General features: G+C 37.8%; 1 protein-coding gene across 4 annotated transcripts in view; it reads left to right on the top strand.

Annotated features, from left to right (window-relative positions):
* The first annotated feature begins 721 nt into the window (after positions 1-721).
* Positions 722-19,445, top strand: part of arhgef1 (Rho guanine nucleotide exchange factor (GEF) 1) — a 50,332-nt gene continuing 31,608 nt past the window's right edge. For 2 of the 4 annotated variants that reach the window (XM_066673160.1, XM_066673240.1), the window contains exons 1-2: positions 724-990; positions 16,960-17,024. In XM_066673160.1, the coding sequence (XP_066529257.1) occupies positions 16,998-17,024 (27 nt within the window). In that variant the 5' untranslated portion in view covers positions 724-990; positions 16,960-16,997. Of the gene's footprint in view, positions 991-16,959; positions 17,025-19,445 lie in introns of all 4 variants that reach the window. The other 2 variants (XM_066673080.1, XM_066673002.1) reach the window with 2 other exon arrangements.

Raw genomic sequence — 19,445 nt, 5'->3', positions numbered from 1 at the left:
AGAGGAGTGAGCTGTACAACTTCCACCAATTCCGACCTGACAGCTTGGACATTTAAATTAATATTTCAGGATTTAAAGGGTGATTCACAGCAGCAGAATGACACAGTATTTTCTCAGAATTTTTTCCACTGTTGACTGTAATGTGACTTCTTTCAGTTAAAAAATAATAAAATCTTACGTAGGGCAACTTTTTAGGCTTTTTGTTTGTTTGTTTTTTTACCTTTCTTCCCTCAGTACAATTGTACCTAAAAAATTACACAGGTTTTCACTATTCTAAGAAATGTGTTACTAACATGCAACAAAAAATATTAATACCTAAAATAATACTTAATCACTAATAAAAAAAAAACTAATAAATTGAATATTTTTGTGAATATTTGCCCAAAATGTTGGGAAAACCCTGAAAAAATGAATAACACACTTTTGTGGAAGGTTTGTTAAATTGTTCATATTGAGGGGGAAAATTAAACATAAAAAAGGGGCCTTGGCCACAGTATATTCATGCTGTGCAGTTTGTGGTTTCCAAATGGTCAATGTAAGGTAATAAACAGAATCTGTGCCCTTTTAAAATCTGTGTAGAGGACTTTAATACATAAAAATAATAACTTTTGACCAGGTCTACTCAAAACCTTTATGCTCTGGGTCAGCTGAATGGCGGGGACAGTATTCGGTGTAACACTGCCGAATAGTCTCCCGTAGACAATCCCTTTTCTCTCTGCCAATTACAAATAATGGGTCTGCAAAATGTCCTGTAAATGACCAGCGGAGTACCAAGTAGATATCTCTGTGCGCGGACAATACTTGCCTCGAGTTGAACACGATTCTTCGTGATATTGTCGCTGTAGCTTTACGAGTAATATTACAGAACCTAAGGAGTGTAGCGAGATTCTTCTACTTCCGCATACAGTGTATTTTTTTTCTCCACCGCAACTTTCGAGCAGGACGGTGTCCGAACAGGAGCCTGACACTTCGTTTCACCTCTTCCTTAAGGTAAGTCTCCCCAGAAGCGAACAGAAACCAAGCTTAAGTTGTAGTCGATGTTATAAAACCTATATCCCTGCTGGTTTCAGTCGGAGAACTGTGTGCTGTGTTTTCTTATCTGCTGTTTTGCTTTAGCAGTTAGCCCTCCACTGCCCAGAGCACTCCTTGGAAACAATGCTTTTTTTGGTTATTTATTTATTTATTTATTTTTTAAACTTGTCTTTCCACCATTGTATTTTCTCTGTAACATTATGGCTTGCACAGTCGTGTAGTGTAAAATATAATGTATACAGAAATAGTATTTGTTTCCTAACCGGGTGTGTTGGCTTAGTAGGAGGTAAACACAGTTTTTAGAGGCAGAGAACAAGATCAAATTTGCAGTTGCCTTTAATGTTACCAACATAAGATCTGAAATCAGATAGCTACAGTAGGCCTTAGTGCTGGCATGGATATTTTTTTTCCTGTCTCTGCTTTTCTGATCTTATCCGGCAGTGACACATGGCATAGGATTCTTTTGATCTTTTATGAAGACATCATAGTATATGAAGATAAGATGATATTTGTTAAATCGTATGTCTTGTAGAAAAGTAGAAACACATCTCTTTTTTGTTTGAGGTTTATTATTTTTCCTTTCAATTAATCAGTGGCCTTTCTCGATTTAACGTAAATGCAGGGATGCAAAGTGCAACACTGGAATATCTGTTTTAATATTGCAAATTGGAAACTAACCGGGCTGTTATGATCCGTATTTGTGCGCTGACATAGCTAAAGTCAATTTCCTAGCATGGCTAAGGAAATAAATATTGCTGTGAAACAATTTATTGAATGGTTTTGGAGGAGAATGAAGTGCTCCTTGAACTGACATTTGGGTGGATTGCAGCTCGTGTGAACGGGGACCTGGCCACTTCCTTTTCCTGTACTGACATTTCTTCTTTCTCTCTCTCTCTCTCTCTCTCTCTCTCTCTCTCTCTCTCTCTCTCACTCGCTCACTCTCAAACAGTGGCAAGTCTAATCTTGTCATCCTCAAACCTACTAATTCCTTCTTTTGTCCCCAAACACTTTAATCTTCCTCTCCTTTTCTTTGTCTCTCTTTTTTTTGTTATTATTTCAAATTTTTACATTTCTTCCTTTTTTCCAATTGAATATTTTTTTTAGTTGACTGTTGGTCAAATACAGAACTGCAATGATAATATCCTCGCAGGCATGATGTGTATGAAGAAAATCTTGTACTCAGACAGATATGAAATAGTACTTAGGGTTCAAGGCTAATAGAGGGTATATTTAAATAGCGTATGTAAGTCCCACACAATGATTCTGACAACGAGTGTCAGCTGTAATACTCAAGCTACATTCCCTAATATCGGTGGAACAATCTACTGCAAGCTTTACTGACTGTTTTGTGTCTTTTCAGTCTTGTCTGTTTTTCATTTCACAAATCTCCACAGGTTTCACTTATGAACAGAATGTGACATTATTGAGCACTTCTGTGTGAAAGACAACTAACAAACTTCAGAATTAAGGCTGTGCTCTTGTTTTAGAATAATATCTAGGTACAGTTTAAAGTCAGTGAAATGAGAAATCAAAAGCAGTTTCCTTCTATGACATGTTTCAGAAAGAGTACTGGGGGTAACCCCTGAGGTGGCTGAGCATGCTCGTTTCATGCAAGAATGTGGTGATGGAATGGGGGAAAATTAACATGGTACATTTGTTTAATATTGTTTCCTTGGCTGTTGGTGCACAATGACAAGGAGCAGAACATTGTTTTTGATATATTCATCAGTATTAATCATGCATAGAGAAATGCACAATGGAGGAAATAGATACAGGTTCACTTGCAGAAATCCTGTAGTGTGGGGTGGACATCAGCTCTCAGGTGTGAAACGTGACGTTAAAATCATTCCATGAAAGATGACTGAGGGTTATCTGTTTTTATACATATACACTCCCAGAAATAAGGTACAGTTTTGTCATTAAATGTACAAACAGTGTAAATGTACCTTTATTTGTACGACAGTGTTTTTAGAGTCCAATAAAGGTACATTATTACATTATCTATTCCAGAAGGAGATAAGATATTATTACACAACTGTGTAAAATAAAAAAACATAATAGAAGTCTTGGGGATAAAATGAGGCGTATGAAATTAACACAACTTTAAAATTACAATTAATATAGAATATGTTGCAGTTATATTTCACAAACTAAAAGAACTGAATATGTAACCTTTTCTGAGATTGTAGGCTGTGTCTGAAACAGCCTGTCAACTTAGGCAGTATTATGAGGGACGAAATGATCCAGAGATTCTCCTGCACACGCTGCACAGGCTCCGCCCACACTCCTAAACCATGTGTTTCATTTCCCGCTGTGAGAGAGCATCACAAGCAGAAAATCTCCTGCTGTGCGCTGCATGTGTGAACGACCGGTCTGGGACATCTCCGGACCTGACACCCTGGAGTTTCTCTAGAGATTCTCTGGAGTTCAGGTGTGAAAGAGGCATGATACTACTACACAGGGGGCAGGGACATATTTTAGGTTCAGCTCTAGTGTTTTGGCAGTGTAACTTTAGAGAGATGCAGACACCAACACACAAGTATAAACACTCACAGTGGTGCAGGGTACTTTCACAGGCTACAAATTTGCTTCGATTCCAAGCCAAAGCATAAGTCTGCCTTAAGAGTGAATAGCAGTGTACATCCCAGACCAGGGCTGGAAATAATGCTGGGTAACCCTTTACATGAGTAAATACGTGTAGAGTGAAAATCCTGTGTGCTCTTGAGTCCATTCAGAAAATCAAGTGTGTTACTTTTGAATTAACAGGAAAAGCATGGGAAGATGTTTTCTACCTGAGAGAGTTGTCATAAAAGTTTAGACATTGATATAGTTAAAAATATTTTGACTTGGACACCCTGGGCTGGGTGTACATACATTGTGCCATAATCTGGCCCCAAAACCACTCAGTTATTTTAGGTTTTGACATAATACAGTTTTACAGAGAACTGTAAACTCCAGACAGCTCTGACGACTACTAAGCTGTGAGGCGAGCTTGAGGCAAACTAGAAAATGAAAGGTCAGAACCAAGACATAACCGTTTTAATGCTCTTTACACCAACCATTTTACTGGGGAGTTGTTTTAATCCAGGTTAAGAACCTGTGAAACAACAGCACTGACTGCATGCATGTTTTGCGGCTGCATCCCAGTGTATTTTGCATCATCTCAAACTGAAAATGTAAACAGTGTTATTGATATTAAGCATGTCAGCATGTGCCTGGGTAAATAGATCTATGTGTAGCTGCAGTAAAAGACAACTATGACATTCTGTGACAGTCTTAGTTAAAGCTGAACTGAAGTATGCTACAGAAAAAAAGAGGGTTTCTGTCTCAGCCTGGTACCAGCAGGCAATGAAGCCTATTCAAGGGTGCCTACTGACTCTGGGAAAATGGATTTGCACATTGTTGGAAAGACTGCTGATGTTTATAACAAGCTTATTAGCCAATCACCAGTCTAGATTTTGATAAAGGCTGTGTGGTTAGTTACTGAAATTTGGAGTTTTAGTCAAAAAGCACTTTTTATGAAATTCAGAGTTGTTTCCTCACCATTTGCTGCTCTCCAGTTGGTTTGCACATTGGGAACCGATCTAATGTTTTTATGAAACCAAAATATCACTAAACTAGTAACTAAATAAAAAGTGGCCACCGAAAGAAGTGTTTGAACCTCTTCAAAAGACCACGGCGTAATTTTACGAGCTGCCGTCGTGCGTCGGATAAAAACAAACGTGAGCTTTATTGCAGCTGGAAAATTTTACAGATGGCGAGTTTGTGCTGAATGTCCCTCTGGCCTCAGCAAGGTTTACACATCACATTTAGTCCTTTCTCGGCTCTCTTGGAAGCACGAGCAAACAGGTACTAATTAAGAACGCGGTTCCAGATTTGCCTAATGGTAAAGCAGGAAGAACAAACAAGTATAGCTGAGTAGAGTAGTGCAAGTACCATGCAGTGGAAAAGTGCCATTTCCTTCACACTTCGTCCCCTGACACTGTCCTTGGTGTTTATATCTTTCTTGTTTGCTCCAATTTTAGTGTTGGTAATAAACTGTTTACAATCTGCGGTAAATGTAACTGGGATTTCATCTTATGATGAAATGAATTAAATGATGCTGGGGAAGGTGTGGCTTCATGGCCAGAGAAGTGTGTTGGGGGCCTGAAGGTCACCAGTTTGATTTCCTGGACCATCAGGAAAAGTGTGTGTGTGTGTGGTGGGGGGGTGGTGGGTAGGAGAATGCACTGAAAGAACAGTGTATGCTCCTACCTCAGCATAGACAGCTGAAGTGCCCTTGAGCAAGGCACCTAACTCCCAGCTGTTTCCTGGGTGCAGTCACATAATGTGTTTAAAAGAAAATTCAATATAGAAATAATTGGAATAGAATTCTGTAATAATAAACGTTAATAAAAATACATTTTTCATTTAACGTATTTGTGAATGAACGTATTCTTTCAGAGAGCAGACTTAAAAGCATGTTTGGAGCAAATGAATTTTCTGTCCTTTTCTAAGCACATGGAAATATGGTGTTGTTTATGTTTTATATTTTTATATGAGGCAGGGTGAAGAAAGCTTTTCAGAAGTGCACAAGCAGCTCATTGAAAGCCTTACAGTTACCTCACTGTTTTGATGTTATTTGGAAGTAGACGGCCCATGCTTCACCATAGCCTGCGTACAACAAGAGCAGTCTGTTTTCAGTGGGGGTGTGGCTTAGCAGGAGACAGCTGTTGATTGGATGGAGCGTTGGACCTTTTGCCTCTTTAGAGTTCTGCCACTGGACCAAAATGGGACATGATGTAATGCTCCAAAACATCCTGCTTTACACTGCTGCTTTGGGTAGAACATGTGCTGTTATTCATCTGGACTTGTTCTCATTGACTTTCTCTCTCCTTCTCACACACAAACACACATACAAAATAAAGCTTCAAAGACCCACAAGTCCAGTCACTTTTAAAAACACCTCAACATAACCAAGGTTAACCCAAGCACTCATGGTCTGTTCTGGCAGAGCTATAGGTGTGTGTGTGTGTGTGTGTCTGTATGTGTGTCAGACAGATAGACTACATCTGTGTGTACTCAAAGGGCCTCTGTGTTTAAGGCAATGCATTTACTCCTGGATTTGAAGCTCCTATGTTAAACAGAGAGCCTGAGAAAAAAGCGGCAGTCTGATGCAGTGTGTGTCCCTGTGCTCTGAATGGCTCCTTTACTTCAACTTGGCATTAGTCTATGGGGACTTTTGGCCTTCTTGATGTTCTTGTTGAAGGCATAAGCAGAGAACTTGGACATTTGTATATAGAGTTAGGCCCCTGATATGTGTCATTAATAAATGACATAAATATTGTAGAATACTCTGGGTTTGGAGTTCCTAGGTTTCTGTTGTTGTGTGTCATGTATTTTGTTATTAAATTACAAACTAGCTACATATTTGATACATGTAAGTGCTCTAAATGACTGTTCAAAGTACACTCCAACTTTCAGCCTCTGTCCTCAGTGCCCCTGAAAAATCCTCTTTGAATGATTTGAGGGTATTTTGTGGTGTGTAGTAATTAGCCATCTTTAGCCTGTGACCTAGTTATTATGGTAACAGCGCCACTAAACACTCACAGATTTACCACAGGTTTGAAAAGAAATATATATATTTCTTCATTTAAACCATAATACAACTCTAAGTTTCAATACACATGGGTTACAGCTGACGTACAGTGTGCTCGGGACCTACGCGTTACTCAGACACACAACTCAAATTAAAACTGATATTTGTAAACTGTATTATTGTTTCTATCAACACATTTACTCATTGCTTAGACGTTAAAATTAAGGAAATATAAGTATGGCTCCCTGACACATTTATCCACGCCATGTTTGTAAACAGAGCTCTGTTCGTATGTGTCAGTCAGTAGAGGAGACCAGGCCCCATCCCAAAGTGGCGTCATCCACCCTACATAGTGCACGTCACAGATAATAATAAAACTGATAATACAGAACATAATTAGACACTAGTTTGACAGGGGAAACATGAACTTTATAGTTCACCAAAAATATATTGACATTGCGTGAGTGCTCAAACCATTATTTTATAACCAACTGTGCCCTAAGGAGGATGTAGTGAGATATTTGGGATTTGACCTCTGCTTTTCTGCACATGGAAACCTCTCACTGATCACTCACACTTTCAGACAATATGTCAAACCAGAGGAATAACGTAGGCCGAAAGTCAAAATTAAACCTTATCCTCCAAGAATCTGTTCCACTCTCAGATTATTTACCTGTAAACAGGGGGAAAAGACTAAGACGGAGGAGTACGAGGCTTGTGTCTGTCGTCTCTTACACACTACAACAACACAGGAGTGAAATAAGACGATGACTGAAACTTGTGTGAGATCTGTGTGTGAATAACTCACTCAGATTCAGACAGAAGAGCAGAGAGACACATTAGGGTCTGACGCTAACTGTTTTCTATTAGATCTTATGAAATGAAAATGCTAACATAGCGAACCGATTTTAATGATCTTTTTTTCTCATTATGCAACACAGTGTGATCATTTACCCTGCTGCTGCAAAGAGGTGGTGGCCTCCCTGTGCTTCTGAGTGTTATGAGACTCTGTCTAGTGCAAGAACAGGAACTGTGTATGAGATAAACGTATCTGTGTTTCCAATTAATTTACATTAGTGCTGCGTTTGAAACAATCAGTCCCTAATATGGCACCCACACCAACCTCACCCCCCCACCCCCACCCGATTCACAATGCTTTTTTTCAACTGTTAAACTGTAAAAGGTTAGATACTTGAATCGACCTTTCTCTCTTCTGTCCTCTCCCTCTATGTTACTTCAAAATGAAAGCCCTCTACACATTTTATAATATTCCAAAGCAACAGCAGCAAAATCAGTATAGGGGAACACTGTATTTTGTTACTTTGTTGTTTACTTTACTTATTTTTGTTATGCTTTTAAAATGGTAAAATTTGGGAAAACATAACTGATTTTACAGAGCCCTACATGCACTTACCCATGTACTTAGATAGAAATAATAATAAAACATTGTACTTGGCCTTTCCTAACTCTCAAACCAACCCCGGAGCAATCATAGCATGCAATCTCATTGTTTATGCAATAATATGAGAACGTACTTGTTGTCAAATGCAAGAAAGAAATATCTACATCCACATCCATAAGCTTTATTTAAACATTTATTTACCATCATTGCTGCACACACAACTGTGAATAAGATGAAGAATCTGGAAAAGGGCTTGGACTAATAAGAAGTACGGAAAATTAGAAAATGGCTCGGAAAATTCATTCCACTGAGGCAAGCACATTTTCAATATTAACATGAGTTGACCCACTCTCTCTGGAGATATGATCAAGTCCTGCTGTGTATTTTGTTGCGGACATCCAGATGCTTCTGTTACTAGGAATTTGTCACGTACTCCTTTATGGATTTTGAAAATGGTGAATCAGTTTACCATGTGCTGTTACGTAATCATTATGCTACTGTATGGAATGTGCATGGAGCTCTTTCAGAATATATGTTATCAATTACTGACAGCCGCTTCGTTTTTAATTTTTTTGTTAAGGAATGGAGAAATTAGACACTATATGTTTATTATTTATGTTCTTAAAACTACAGACAATATTGGAATCCTTCAGTTAAATGAAGAGGAATGGCAGGGGCCTTTTAACTGACCCCCTTCAGAGGCCTAGACCTAGTGCTCCCAGCTGAGAGATGGCAGGACAGAAGAAGGTGAACTGCTGCAGAATTCATGAAAAGCTTTTTCCCTCCCACTTGGGCAGGATGTGATTACATACATTTAGGCAATGTATGACTGCTGCCCATTTGCATAATTGATTATTTTTCTTGCTTGGAACAACTGCTGTATTTCAGCATTCAGTAAATAGGTTTACAAACAAAACATAGGTTAAAAAAAGCAGACACAAAGTAAAGTAGTAAATTAGCCAGACACATACCAGGCCATCTTCATCTTCACATTGAGAGTAGCCACTAGATGAAATTTGTGCATCTGATAAAGATGCACTGTGAGTGCCTCCAGCTGGAAGTGTACCTAACAGGGGCAACTGGGAGTAGGACCTTGGGTAGAACCAGGACTCACTGGAGGTTCTGGAGGAATGACTGGGGATGCCCAAGGAGGATCTAGAGGAAAGGACAGTGGATAGACACTTGGGGTTCATTTTTTTTCTTATTACTTTAAATTTTTCATGGTTTACAAGAAAAGATAATATAATTCTCTTGAATCTTTATTAAACGGGGTAAATTTAAAATGAAAATTATTTCCAGTGTTTTCACTGCTTGGAATTGTTAGACTAGGCCTGGACAATAATTCAATATCAATAAATATCACAAAACATTTTTCAATAACAATGATATGATTTTTAAAATCATTTTCAGTGTTTAGTACACATTATTTACAGTGTCTGTCACTGACTGACGGTCATTAGAGGGTGCCGCCGTCAGTTTACTGCCCTTAAATTTAAAGTTAGTTTAAAAATATTAATATTGACAAAGCGAACATGTTCATCTTTCACAGTGGTGTCATATTTCTTAGGGTTTTATTTGCAGTGTTACTGTGGCTTTTATATTGTTGATATCAATATCGGAATTATATCGTATCGACCGAAATTAAGAAATATATCGTGATATAATCAAAGCAAGATTGCAAAGGTTCTAGGTCTTTCACCTTTTACAGTTCATAAAGTCAGAGGAACTCTCAGTGTGTTTTATAGGCCAAGCCCGGAAATCAGTGTTAAATATGTATGACCATTGGGCCTTTGAGGTAATTAGAGACCACTAAGGTAATTTTATAATGGCTCTAGGAAGTCATGTTTTCTGAGGGTATATAAAGAAAGCTCCAGCTCCTTTCAAACATTAGTTATGTTGCAGTCGTTATGTAAATCAAACCAGTTCGTGTAGAACAAATAAGTTGACAAAAGGTGAGCATCGTTCAAAGTCATAGTCATCCACCCTGTAGTAACAGTTTTAATGTTTTGGCTCTTCTGCACATCCAGACACCTTCACATGCTTTGTCACAATTTATTCTGGAATTTTGTTTCAGGAGACCTAATGTAGTCATAAACAAGGACAAGTGTTAGTGATGTGAAGCACTGAATAACTTGTGGACCATGTTGATAAATGTGTGTCAGTGAGTGAATATATACAGGAGTGAATTACAAGCAATTACGTCTTGCATGTGACGTAAATGGTGGACAACAACTCTAGAAGTTGCACTTAATTTAATGCAAAATGACGAAAAGGTGTGTTGTTTTTGGCTGCAATAATTCAATGTACAGTGGGACATCTGTACAAATGGCCCAAAGATCCCAAAATATCCAGAAAATGGACTAAATCTGTCAACTTTAAAGGGGCACTTTGGAAAGTACGCTTACTTCGCCTGTTTTAGTTGGTGTTAGTTAACGTTAGCTTGACTTGCTAAACTCGGTGGCTCAGATTATACTCTGCTACGTAGCTGCGTTACGGAGGTTTATAGTGTCAGATGAATTCGAGTTCGACTTTGATCACATTTAAAGAATAACGGTACCTCTAAATTTGAGTTTAGCTTATTGCTAGGCTATTGTCATGAATAATGTTGGTTATTTAGCTAGCTAGATACTGTCATAACAGTCAGTCATAACAGTGTTTTACCGCAGCGTTGTTCAGCTGTTGTCCACCATTGACGTCACGGTTGTGTTCAAGAATTTCTGTAGCGAGCTCGGGTTTTTCCATCAATTTAATAAAATGGTCAGTTTTAATGCAAATTAAGCTGCTATTTTCATTTTAATTCATACTTATATATGTCAGTAACTAAAATAATGTGAAATATTCATGGAGGTACATTAAGTGGTGCTTAGCCATTAAGTTGTTTTATATTTATATTAAAGTAATATAAGTATGGATCCCTGATCCATTTATCCATGTCACATTCGTCTGTGTCACTCTGGGGAGGGTACCTCATAGTGCCTACGTAGTGCAGATAATAAACCTAATAATCTGCACCCTGACAGTAATGAAAACACATCACTCGCTGATCACATTTTCAGACAAAGAGAACTACTGCAAACTTATGCAAATAAATTATGCAGAGCAATAACTTAGGTAGACCGCCCTGATAAAACATCATCCTCCAAGAATATATTACACTCTCAGAGTGCAGGGAAAGCAGGATCACATTATTTACCCTGTAAATAGGGGGAAAGAGAAAAAGAATATGTGGTTTCTGTTTGTAGCTAAAACAAAACACGAGTGAAATAACACAAAATACTGAAGGTTGTATCTGTGTATGAATAACACACAGATTTGGTCAAAGGGCAGAGATATGCATCGGACTCTGAAGTGCTAACAGTTCTATATGATTATATGGTCAAAATGCTAATATGGGTAACAGAGAACAGTCGCTTTCTTCTCATCATGCAACACAATGGCATACTTTACCACATACTCCACCCCTGACGCAAAGAGAGAGTGTTCTTAGTGTTGTGAGACTCGAGTAGCTATGTATACAATAAATCATTCCATCTGTTTACATTCGTGCTGTGCTCTGAAACCTGACAATCGCCACTCAATATGGAGCCCACACCAAAAAAAAAAAATTATGCAACTCATGTATAGCCTATGCTTGATCACATTTCTTTATAATAGAAGTATTTATTTCCATGATAAACAGATTAAATATTACATAATAACACAGACTAACACAGTCTTTCCTCTACACACTCAGGAAAAAAAGGTACTGTACAGGTACATTATGGTCGGTAAAGGTACAAAGTGTGTAATGTACCTTTTAGAGATACATCAATCATCATTAAAGTTAATCATTATATTTTTGTTCCCTAAAGATTCTCCAGAAGGATTAGTGAATATTTATAAGCTTTCGTTACAGAAATGTGTAAAATAAAAGAACATATTATAATTCCTGGAGATAAAAAGGTGCACGTGAAATCACAACTTGGACATTTACGATTAATACTGAATATCGTACAATAATGTTCCCTAACTAAATGGTACCACCACAGTGACAGTTTTTCATAAGGAAGGCCTTTGTTAAAGTAACAGCAGGTTGTTTATAGAAAGGTGTGTGCTTACACTTGGATTTAAACCTAACAGTGGCATTAGTTGTACAAATATTTATTGTGCATTGTTACTCTGCTACGGCAAAATGCAGACTACTTTAAAGATATATCAATAACATAGTGTTTTATAAGATATAGCCAGGTATTTACAACAATTGCACAACATGTGACACACTTCTGGCCACTAATATTTTAACCTCTTTAGATTACACCAATCACACACCCTTTAACTATTACTGTATACTAGGGTATACTTTGGGTGGTGTCATACTTTATCATAAATCATACGGTTTCCAAGCATTAATGTAGTGGGTGCTGGGATTTCAGGGAGGTATGAAAAGAGCAGGGTTTAATTGCCCCATCGTGTAGCAAACGCCGCAGGGTTTATATACCCCAAAATAGCCTTCTAAGCAAACAAAGTGGGATTTAGCACCGCAAAGCGAACACAGCTAGGCCATTACATTTTTTCTCTTTTCGCATTTACACACCCATGTGGGATTTCCTCACACAGCCCTGTATCACTCTTTCTCTGAGTACATTTTGCTAGTTTTGCTGTAGCTCTTTCAGCAAAACTTGCCTACTGTTAATAATGAAGATATGTCTCCATTTTTACAAAATGTTAATCAAATTTAGGTGAATTTTTCAAATTGGAAAGGGTTCTTTTTTTTAATCATTATATTATTATTATTACAATTTCGTACATTTTTCTTTTTCTTAATCTCCCCTTTTGTCTTTGTTCTTGTAAGAATGTTTAAATCAATATTATTATTATTATTATTATTGTTATTATTATTATTAATATAACATTTATTTTGCTGCAATCCTGTGTTCTTGAAATTAATAAAGATATATTTCTGTGTATTTATTAATTTTTTTTGTTTCGCCAATAATATTGTTATTGCCAAAATACCCTGAAATATTGTGATATTATTTTAGGGCACTATCGACCACCCCTAGTCAATACCATAGTTAATTTTTGTTATTATGTATAGGGATTACAATAAACCAAAAGAATTTGCTCCTATGAACTTGTCTGTTCTGTTTACTGTTGCGCAGAATGGTGATGACTCTAACATTTGTTGTGATGTCATGAAAAGCAGTCCAAGCTGTTTTTTCTGTCTATTTTTATTCTGTTAGAAATTAGCCTCTCAGTCCAGGCTTGTTGATTCCAGTCTCTGCTCATTGCTCCCTTTTGTCTTGTTTTTTTCTGTGGTATTTGTGGTGGTAGCTTCCTCTCATTGGCAGAGATTAGAGTAAATTGAGGCAGAAAGAGCAGTTCATGTCTGTAAGTCAACTTTTAAGAGACAAGATCTCAGATTATTCTTTCATCTAATGCACCAACGTTTTTCACAATTAGAGCCTGTATACAGGGCCAATCTTTAGTCTCCTAGTTTTTTTTCTTGTTTGTTGGTGTCTGTGTCTCTTTCCCTGTATTGTTCTCTCTCTCTCTCTCTCTCTCTCTCTCTCTCTCTCTCTGGCAGGAAATGATTCTGGTCGGAAATTACGCCCATTTCCGCTCTCTCTCTCTTTCTCACTCACTCACTCACTCAAACACACACACACACACACACACACACACACATTGTTGTTTTTGCTTAAGCATCTGAGGCTGTCCTTATAGAACACAGAGGGCTCCATAAACAATGCTGTGCGACTGATTAAAGTAGGTGAAACCACACCGCTATTAGTGGCTGCAGCCTTATGCAATTACACTTCCTCTGTGGAAGGGAGTAATAGTAATTATGTAGATAAACCTTTGCACAGAAGGCTACTGGGAGTATGGCATGCACAGCCACTCTGCAGCTGCTGAAATACTGCCATGGGTCTACTTTTAGCATACTCTCCTAGTGTATGGTGAAGAGGTGGCATTCCACAGCAGCTGTTCTTTCCCAGTTGGCACTGGCTCCTCAGTACTTTACTAACACAACAACATGGAGGGTAAACACAGAATGGGTAATAAGGCCTTTTTTAAATATTTATAAAAGATTTTTTAACATTGTTTGATTCATTCTCAAAATGACTGATCACTCCTTTAGGTTCCTGTTACTTCATTACACATACAGCGCCCTCCGTAATTATTGGCACCCCTAGTTAAAATGTGTTAAAAGCCTTAAAATAAATAAATATTTTATTGCAGAAGCATAATCTCACTCTAAAAAAAAATAGAAAAAGCAACCTTCAACTCAAGTGGAAAATAAAATAAAATAATGAAACAATCCTGACTGAGAAATAATTATTTCCCATAAAATGTCCTGTTTCTACTGTAGTGTATAAAGTGGATCAAAGCATCTAGGAACCTTTTATTAGTAAATCCTCACTTCCTGTTTCCCTGGGGTATAAATATGGAGGCCTGTTTCTCTTACTCACTCTTAAACATGGGAAAGACATGAGAACACACTGTTCAAGTAAAGCAGATGTGTGTCGACCTTCATAAATCAGGCAATGGCTACAAGAAAATAGCCACTCACCAGCAGATGCCCTCATCTACAGTCAGAGCAATCATCAAAAAGTTAAAAACATCTGGAACTGTGACAAACTGTGATAAAGAGCCTGGAAGAGGACACAAGTGTATCTCGCCCCCACACACAGTGAGAAGGATGGTAAGAGAAATAAAAAGTTCTCCTAAGCTCACTGTAAGAGAATTGAATCGAATGGTAGCTTCTTGGGGTTACAGTGTCTCCCAAACAACCATCAGGAGCTATCTCTATGCTAACAAGCTGTTTGGGGGCATGCTCGGAAAAGCCTTTTCTGAGTTATACTCATAAGCGTAATCGGGTGGAGTTGGCCAGCGGTACTGGGATTTTAACTGGGACCGTGTGCTTTGGTCAGATGAGACCAAGATAGAGCTTTTTGGCAACAAACACTCTAAGTGGGTCTGGCGTAACACCAAGGATGAGTACGCAGTAAAACACCTCATGCCCACTGTTAAGTTTGTGGGAAGATCGGTGATGCTCTGGGCCTGTTTCTCCTCCAAAGACCTGGGAACCTTGTAAGGACACATGGGATCATGAACTCTTTGTAATATCAGGACATTTTGAATCACAATCTGGTGGCCTCGGCCCGAAAGCTGAAGATGGGTCACCACTGGGTCTTTCAGCAAGATAAACATGTGGCCAAATCTACTACAAAATGGTTTCCAAGGCACAAAATTAAGCTCCTCTCATGGACATCTCAGGCCCCAGACCTCAACCCAATAGAAAACCTGTGGTGAGCTGCATAGGAGAAGACCCAGGACTCTGGACAATTTAGAGAGGTTGTGCAAAGAGGAATGGGTGAAGATCCCTCTTTCTGTATTCTCCCATCTTGTGAAGAGTTATAGTAGAAGATTAAGTGCTGTCTTGTTGGCAAAAGGAAGTTGTACTAAAGTACTAACCCCAGGGGGGCCAATAATTGTGGCACACATGATTTTTTGAATTGTTGACCTATATTATAAAAAAAAAAAAAAATTATTAGAAGCCCAAGAACACTTCTTAACAAGGGGTGCCAATAATTATGGAGGGCGCTGTATTTAGGAGTGTATCTTACATGAACCTTGCTTTAGTGTTGCTTTGTATTTTACTGATTTGAATGGGATGGGATTATGGTGTATTTCCTCTGGCTTCATTTTTAAATTTATGATGGCAAACAAGTATATCCACTCTGTCTAAAAATAAACATGCATCTCTAAAATACTGACTTTACAGAAGGAGGCAAAAACCTTCTTAACTTTCAGTAGAAGTCGAAGTGAAAGATTATATTCCAAATAATATTGGAGCAATTCTATTGGTCCATTCATCATGACATTTTCACACAGCTGCCGTGTTCAAATGATGCAGTAAACTAAACATCTACAGAAAAATGGACACGCTTATTCTTTGGACAGCGATGACATGGCGCAAACACAAATCATTTTTTACAAGATCTAATCCTCTACTGTGAATGCTTATGTGAATGAGCATTACTTGCTGTGATAATTGATGTCTAATAGTACATGCGCTGACTATTTTGCTCACATTAGGCACTCCATAATATGGTGTTTCTAACCCATTGTCCAGGATGCACTGACAAGTCCAAAAATAAGTTTGTCTCAGTTTCTTCCACATCTGACAGTGTGGAGAAGCAAAACGACAGCGTTGAACTGTGATGTTGAATAGATACACTGCTAAAGGTCCACTGGTCTTTGTGTTTAACAGTTTGCACTAAGCGTACTTTCATTTATATGTTCATATTTTTATTGGTTTGACTACCTCTGTTAGTTTATTTAACTTAATTTATAATTTAAGTTAAACAGATGTTTAAAGCTCTGACCAGTTTATGTAAGGAGCAGTTAGCTAGCGACCAGTGACACCTTTCATTTTATTACTCTTTTTTTTTTTTATTATTATTATTTTATTACAACATACTGTTGGTTGGCAGCAAAAACTTAGCAAATTAATGTTACATTTTTCTATAATCCAGGTTTTTAATAAATGTGTGTGTATATATATATATATATATATGTGTCTGCATCACCATTGGCAAATATGTACATGTGCGATATAAGATATTAGCACTGAGATTTCCCAGATCTGTAAATCTCTCCTTTTTAAATGCACACTTTGTATGGCCTTTGACACCTTGCTTTATTGATCATAACTTGCTCCTTTGAGGAATTTTGTATCTGGGTAATTTGTCTAGGTACAGTTTTCAATTACCCTGACTTATTTATATATTTTGTAACATATTTTTAAAATGCATTTCACATGACAAAATATTGTTAAGCCTTGATTACACTATGCACTGTCAGATTCCTGGATGTTTGCCTGTGTAAATCCTACAGGTTAATATTGATAAAGCTGTGTATTATTAAACCCTGCTGATTGTGTTATATTTTTCTTTTTCAGGAGTTTGATTGACAGGTGACAGCCCCATCCACATCAGCATGGACTATGATGACGTCCATTATGGGGTAAGAATTTGAGTGAATAGCTTTTAGCTTGTCCTAAACATCTGATAACTCATTTCTATGTCAGGTAATTCACACACTCCCTTTGTGGAACAGTTACTAAGTTATTCTCTTGCAACGAAATATGTGGTTTCCAAGTAGCACTCCCCCATCACAAACAGCTCTATTGATGAGGATCATATGACACTTCATTAGGTTTGTTACGATAGCCATCTTTTGTGGTCGATATATTGCCCCAGAAATAACTGCCATAAATTATATTTAATATTTAAAGAACATTTTATGTCACTGATATAATAATAATGTTACAACACCTTTTAAAGAGCAATTCACTTTTAGCAAAAACGTAATTTCCTAGAATATTCAAAAATTGTAGTTGGAATATAACAAATATTTAAATTTTCTAAATAAGTAAACCATCAATAAAATAAAACCACTGCTTTTAAACAAAGTGACACAACGGCTTCAGACAGAGACCCAAGAAAACCAGAGAACAGAAGCAAGTGAGCGGCCAAAATACTTTTTACGTAAACAACCACAGCTGTAAAACAATGGCCGATATTGAGGTGAGCAAAAACTATTGAAGGAATGTCCATATATCGTATGATAAGACGATGATGTATTTGTTGTGACAGGCCTACACTTCATCTTGGATCTTTTTCTTTTATTTAATATCAGTAGAAAGTGAGAATCAGCATTCACTTTGGTTTGATTATAACTAACCTTTTTTTTGCGGTAGCTCTGTTATTGTGGTTCGCTGGAATATGAGTGAATGCTCCCTTTTGAACTCCGGTGCACACCAAACAATGAACCAAGACCGCCTGAGTACGTTCTAAAACTTTGTCCCATATTTGGAGACATTTCCCCCTTAAGTGATCCAAAACAGCATAAAATATGTCAATATTACCCACCTATGGAGCAGGAATAGAGCAATATCCTCATTATGGTTCATGCTTTTCATTGTGTGGAGGTCTTGTAGTCTACTTAAACACATTATACCAGTAGACACATTATACCAGTGTCCAGTACAGAAACAGACTGGAGAACTACTAAATGGTGAAGAAACAGCCCAGTTGAAGACTCTGACAAGTGTATCGCAAAATAAAGGTCACGACACAATGCTAGAGAAGTGATATTAAATAAACAAACAGAACGTTGATTAATGGCTAGTTTAGGTCTTACAAAAATTCACTATTTTGCCTGTCTGAAGGTGGCAGTGTTTCTACTTTGATCTTCAACTTTCACTGTGTGCAGGGTATTAGATTGGCATTTCTGAGATTTCAGATCAAATGATTGGAGCAGAATGCACAAATTGTGTTCTGCTTTTCCCCTTTGAAAGCTGCGCACCTGCCCATGCATGACGTCTGTAGATGCTTAAGCACTTGCTGACACTTAATAAATTCAGGAATGCGGCGTGACAGACCAAGCAGTGGCTGCACACCACAGATGCAGCTGGCTCTCCTCTCACCCTCCTGAGCTATGAACTGGAATGTTCCAGCACCTAATGATCCTGCCTGGAGGGTAGACTCTCTCTGGCAGAGCCATGAATCACCCCTCGTCCAGGCAGGAGTCTCCCACTCTGCGCAAGAGTATGTCTGTAAACACAGCAAAGAGACAGACCCCTATGGTACGGACACTGTCCTTTGTTTAAGAGTAAACTACTGGTCATTTCATCATTCACATCAGTTCTTTATGAAGATAAATGTGTAGATTACATAACATTTTCAGTATTTGCATCTTAATGTGGTCGCTGGATACACAGATAACACTGATAGCTTTGATCTCAGAATGAACACTGCTCATAATTATTACATAAATCTAAGAGATGCTTCAAATATTTTGAACCCAATTATTATAGAAATTCCTCAAAATTTCTTAATCATGTAGATAAACTACTGCTTAAAGGAACAATATGCAACATTTTATCCAAACATTACCGCTGCAAAATGATTGTGATGCTACACTGACCTCTAACAGGCATAATCCAGCCTCTGCCGTTACTACTCTGACCTCAGCACTGCAGAAACTGCACTATGTAACTATCACACACGATCTTTCTCATAAGTTTTGTTATTTTGTATATATTTGGTCCGATGAATATAATAACTTTCACACCGCAATTTAGAAAGTGGACTAATGGCACTTTTCCACTGCATGGTACCTACTCTACTCGGCTATACTCTGCTCTTCTTTCTTGGTCCCTTGGCTTATTTCCACTATAAAGCCCTCTGCCTGGATATGTAGCTAATAAGGTCGCAAAACACAATCTCTAACAGTATAAAGAGGACTAATAAAGAAGAACTAGAGTATGGGAAGCTATAAAGGGCTCACTGCTTTCATTTGACTGGCTCCATTACCTACACTAGCAATGCACTGTCAGTCCTCTGCACACTTTTGAAAATAACATTAATAAATAACATTGAA

This window comes from Hoplias malabaricus, chromosome 1, assembly GCF_029633855.1.
Source record: "Hoplias malabaricus isolate fHopMal1 chromosome 1, fHopMal1.hap1, whole genome shotgun sequence".
NCBI classification, from domain to species: domain Eukaryota; kingdom Metazoa; phylum Chordata; class Actinopteri; order Characiformes; family Erythrinidae; genus Hoplias; species Hoplias malabaricus.
This window is presented reverse-complemented; position numbering and strand designations above follow the sequence as displayed.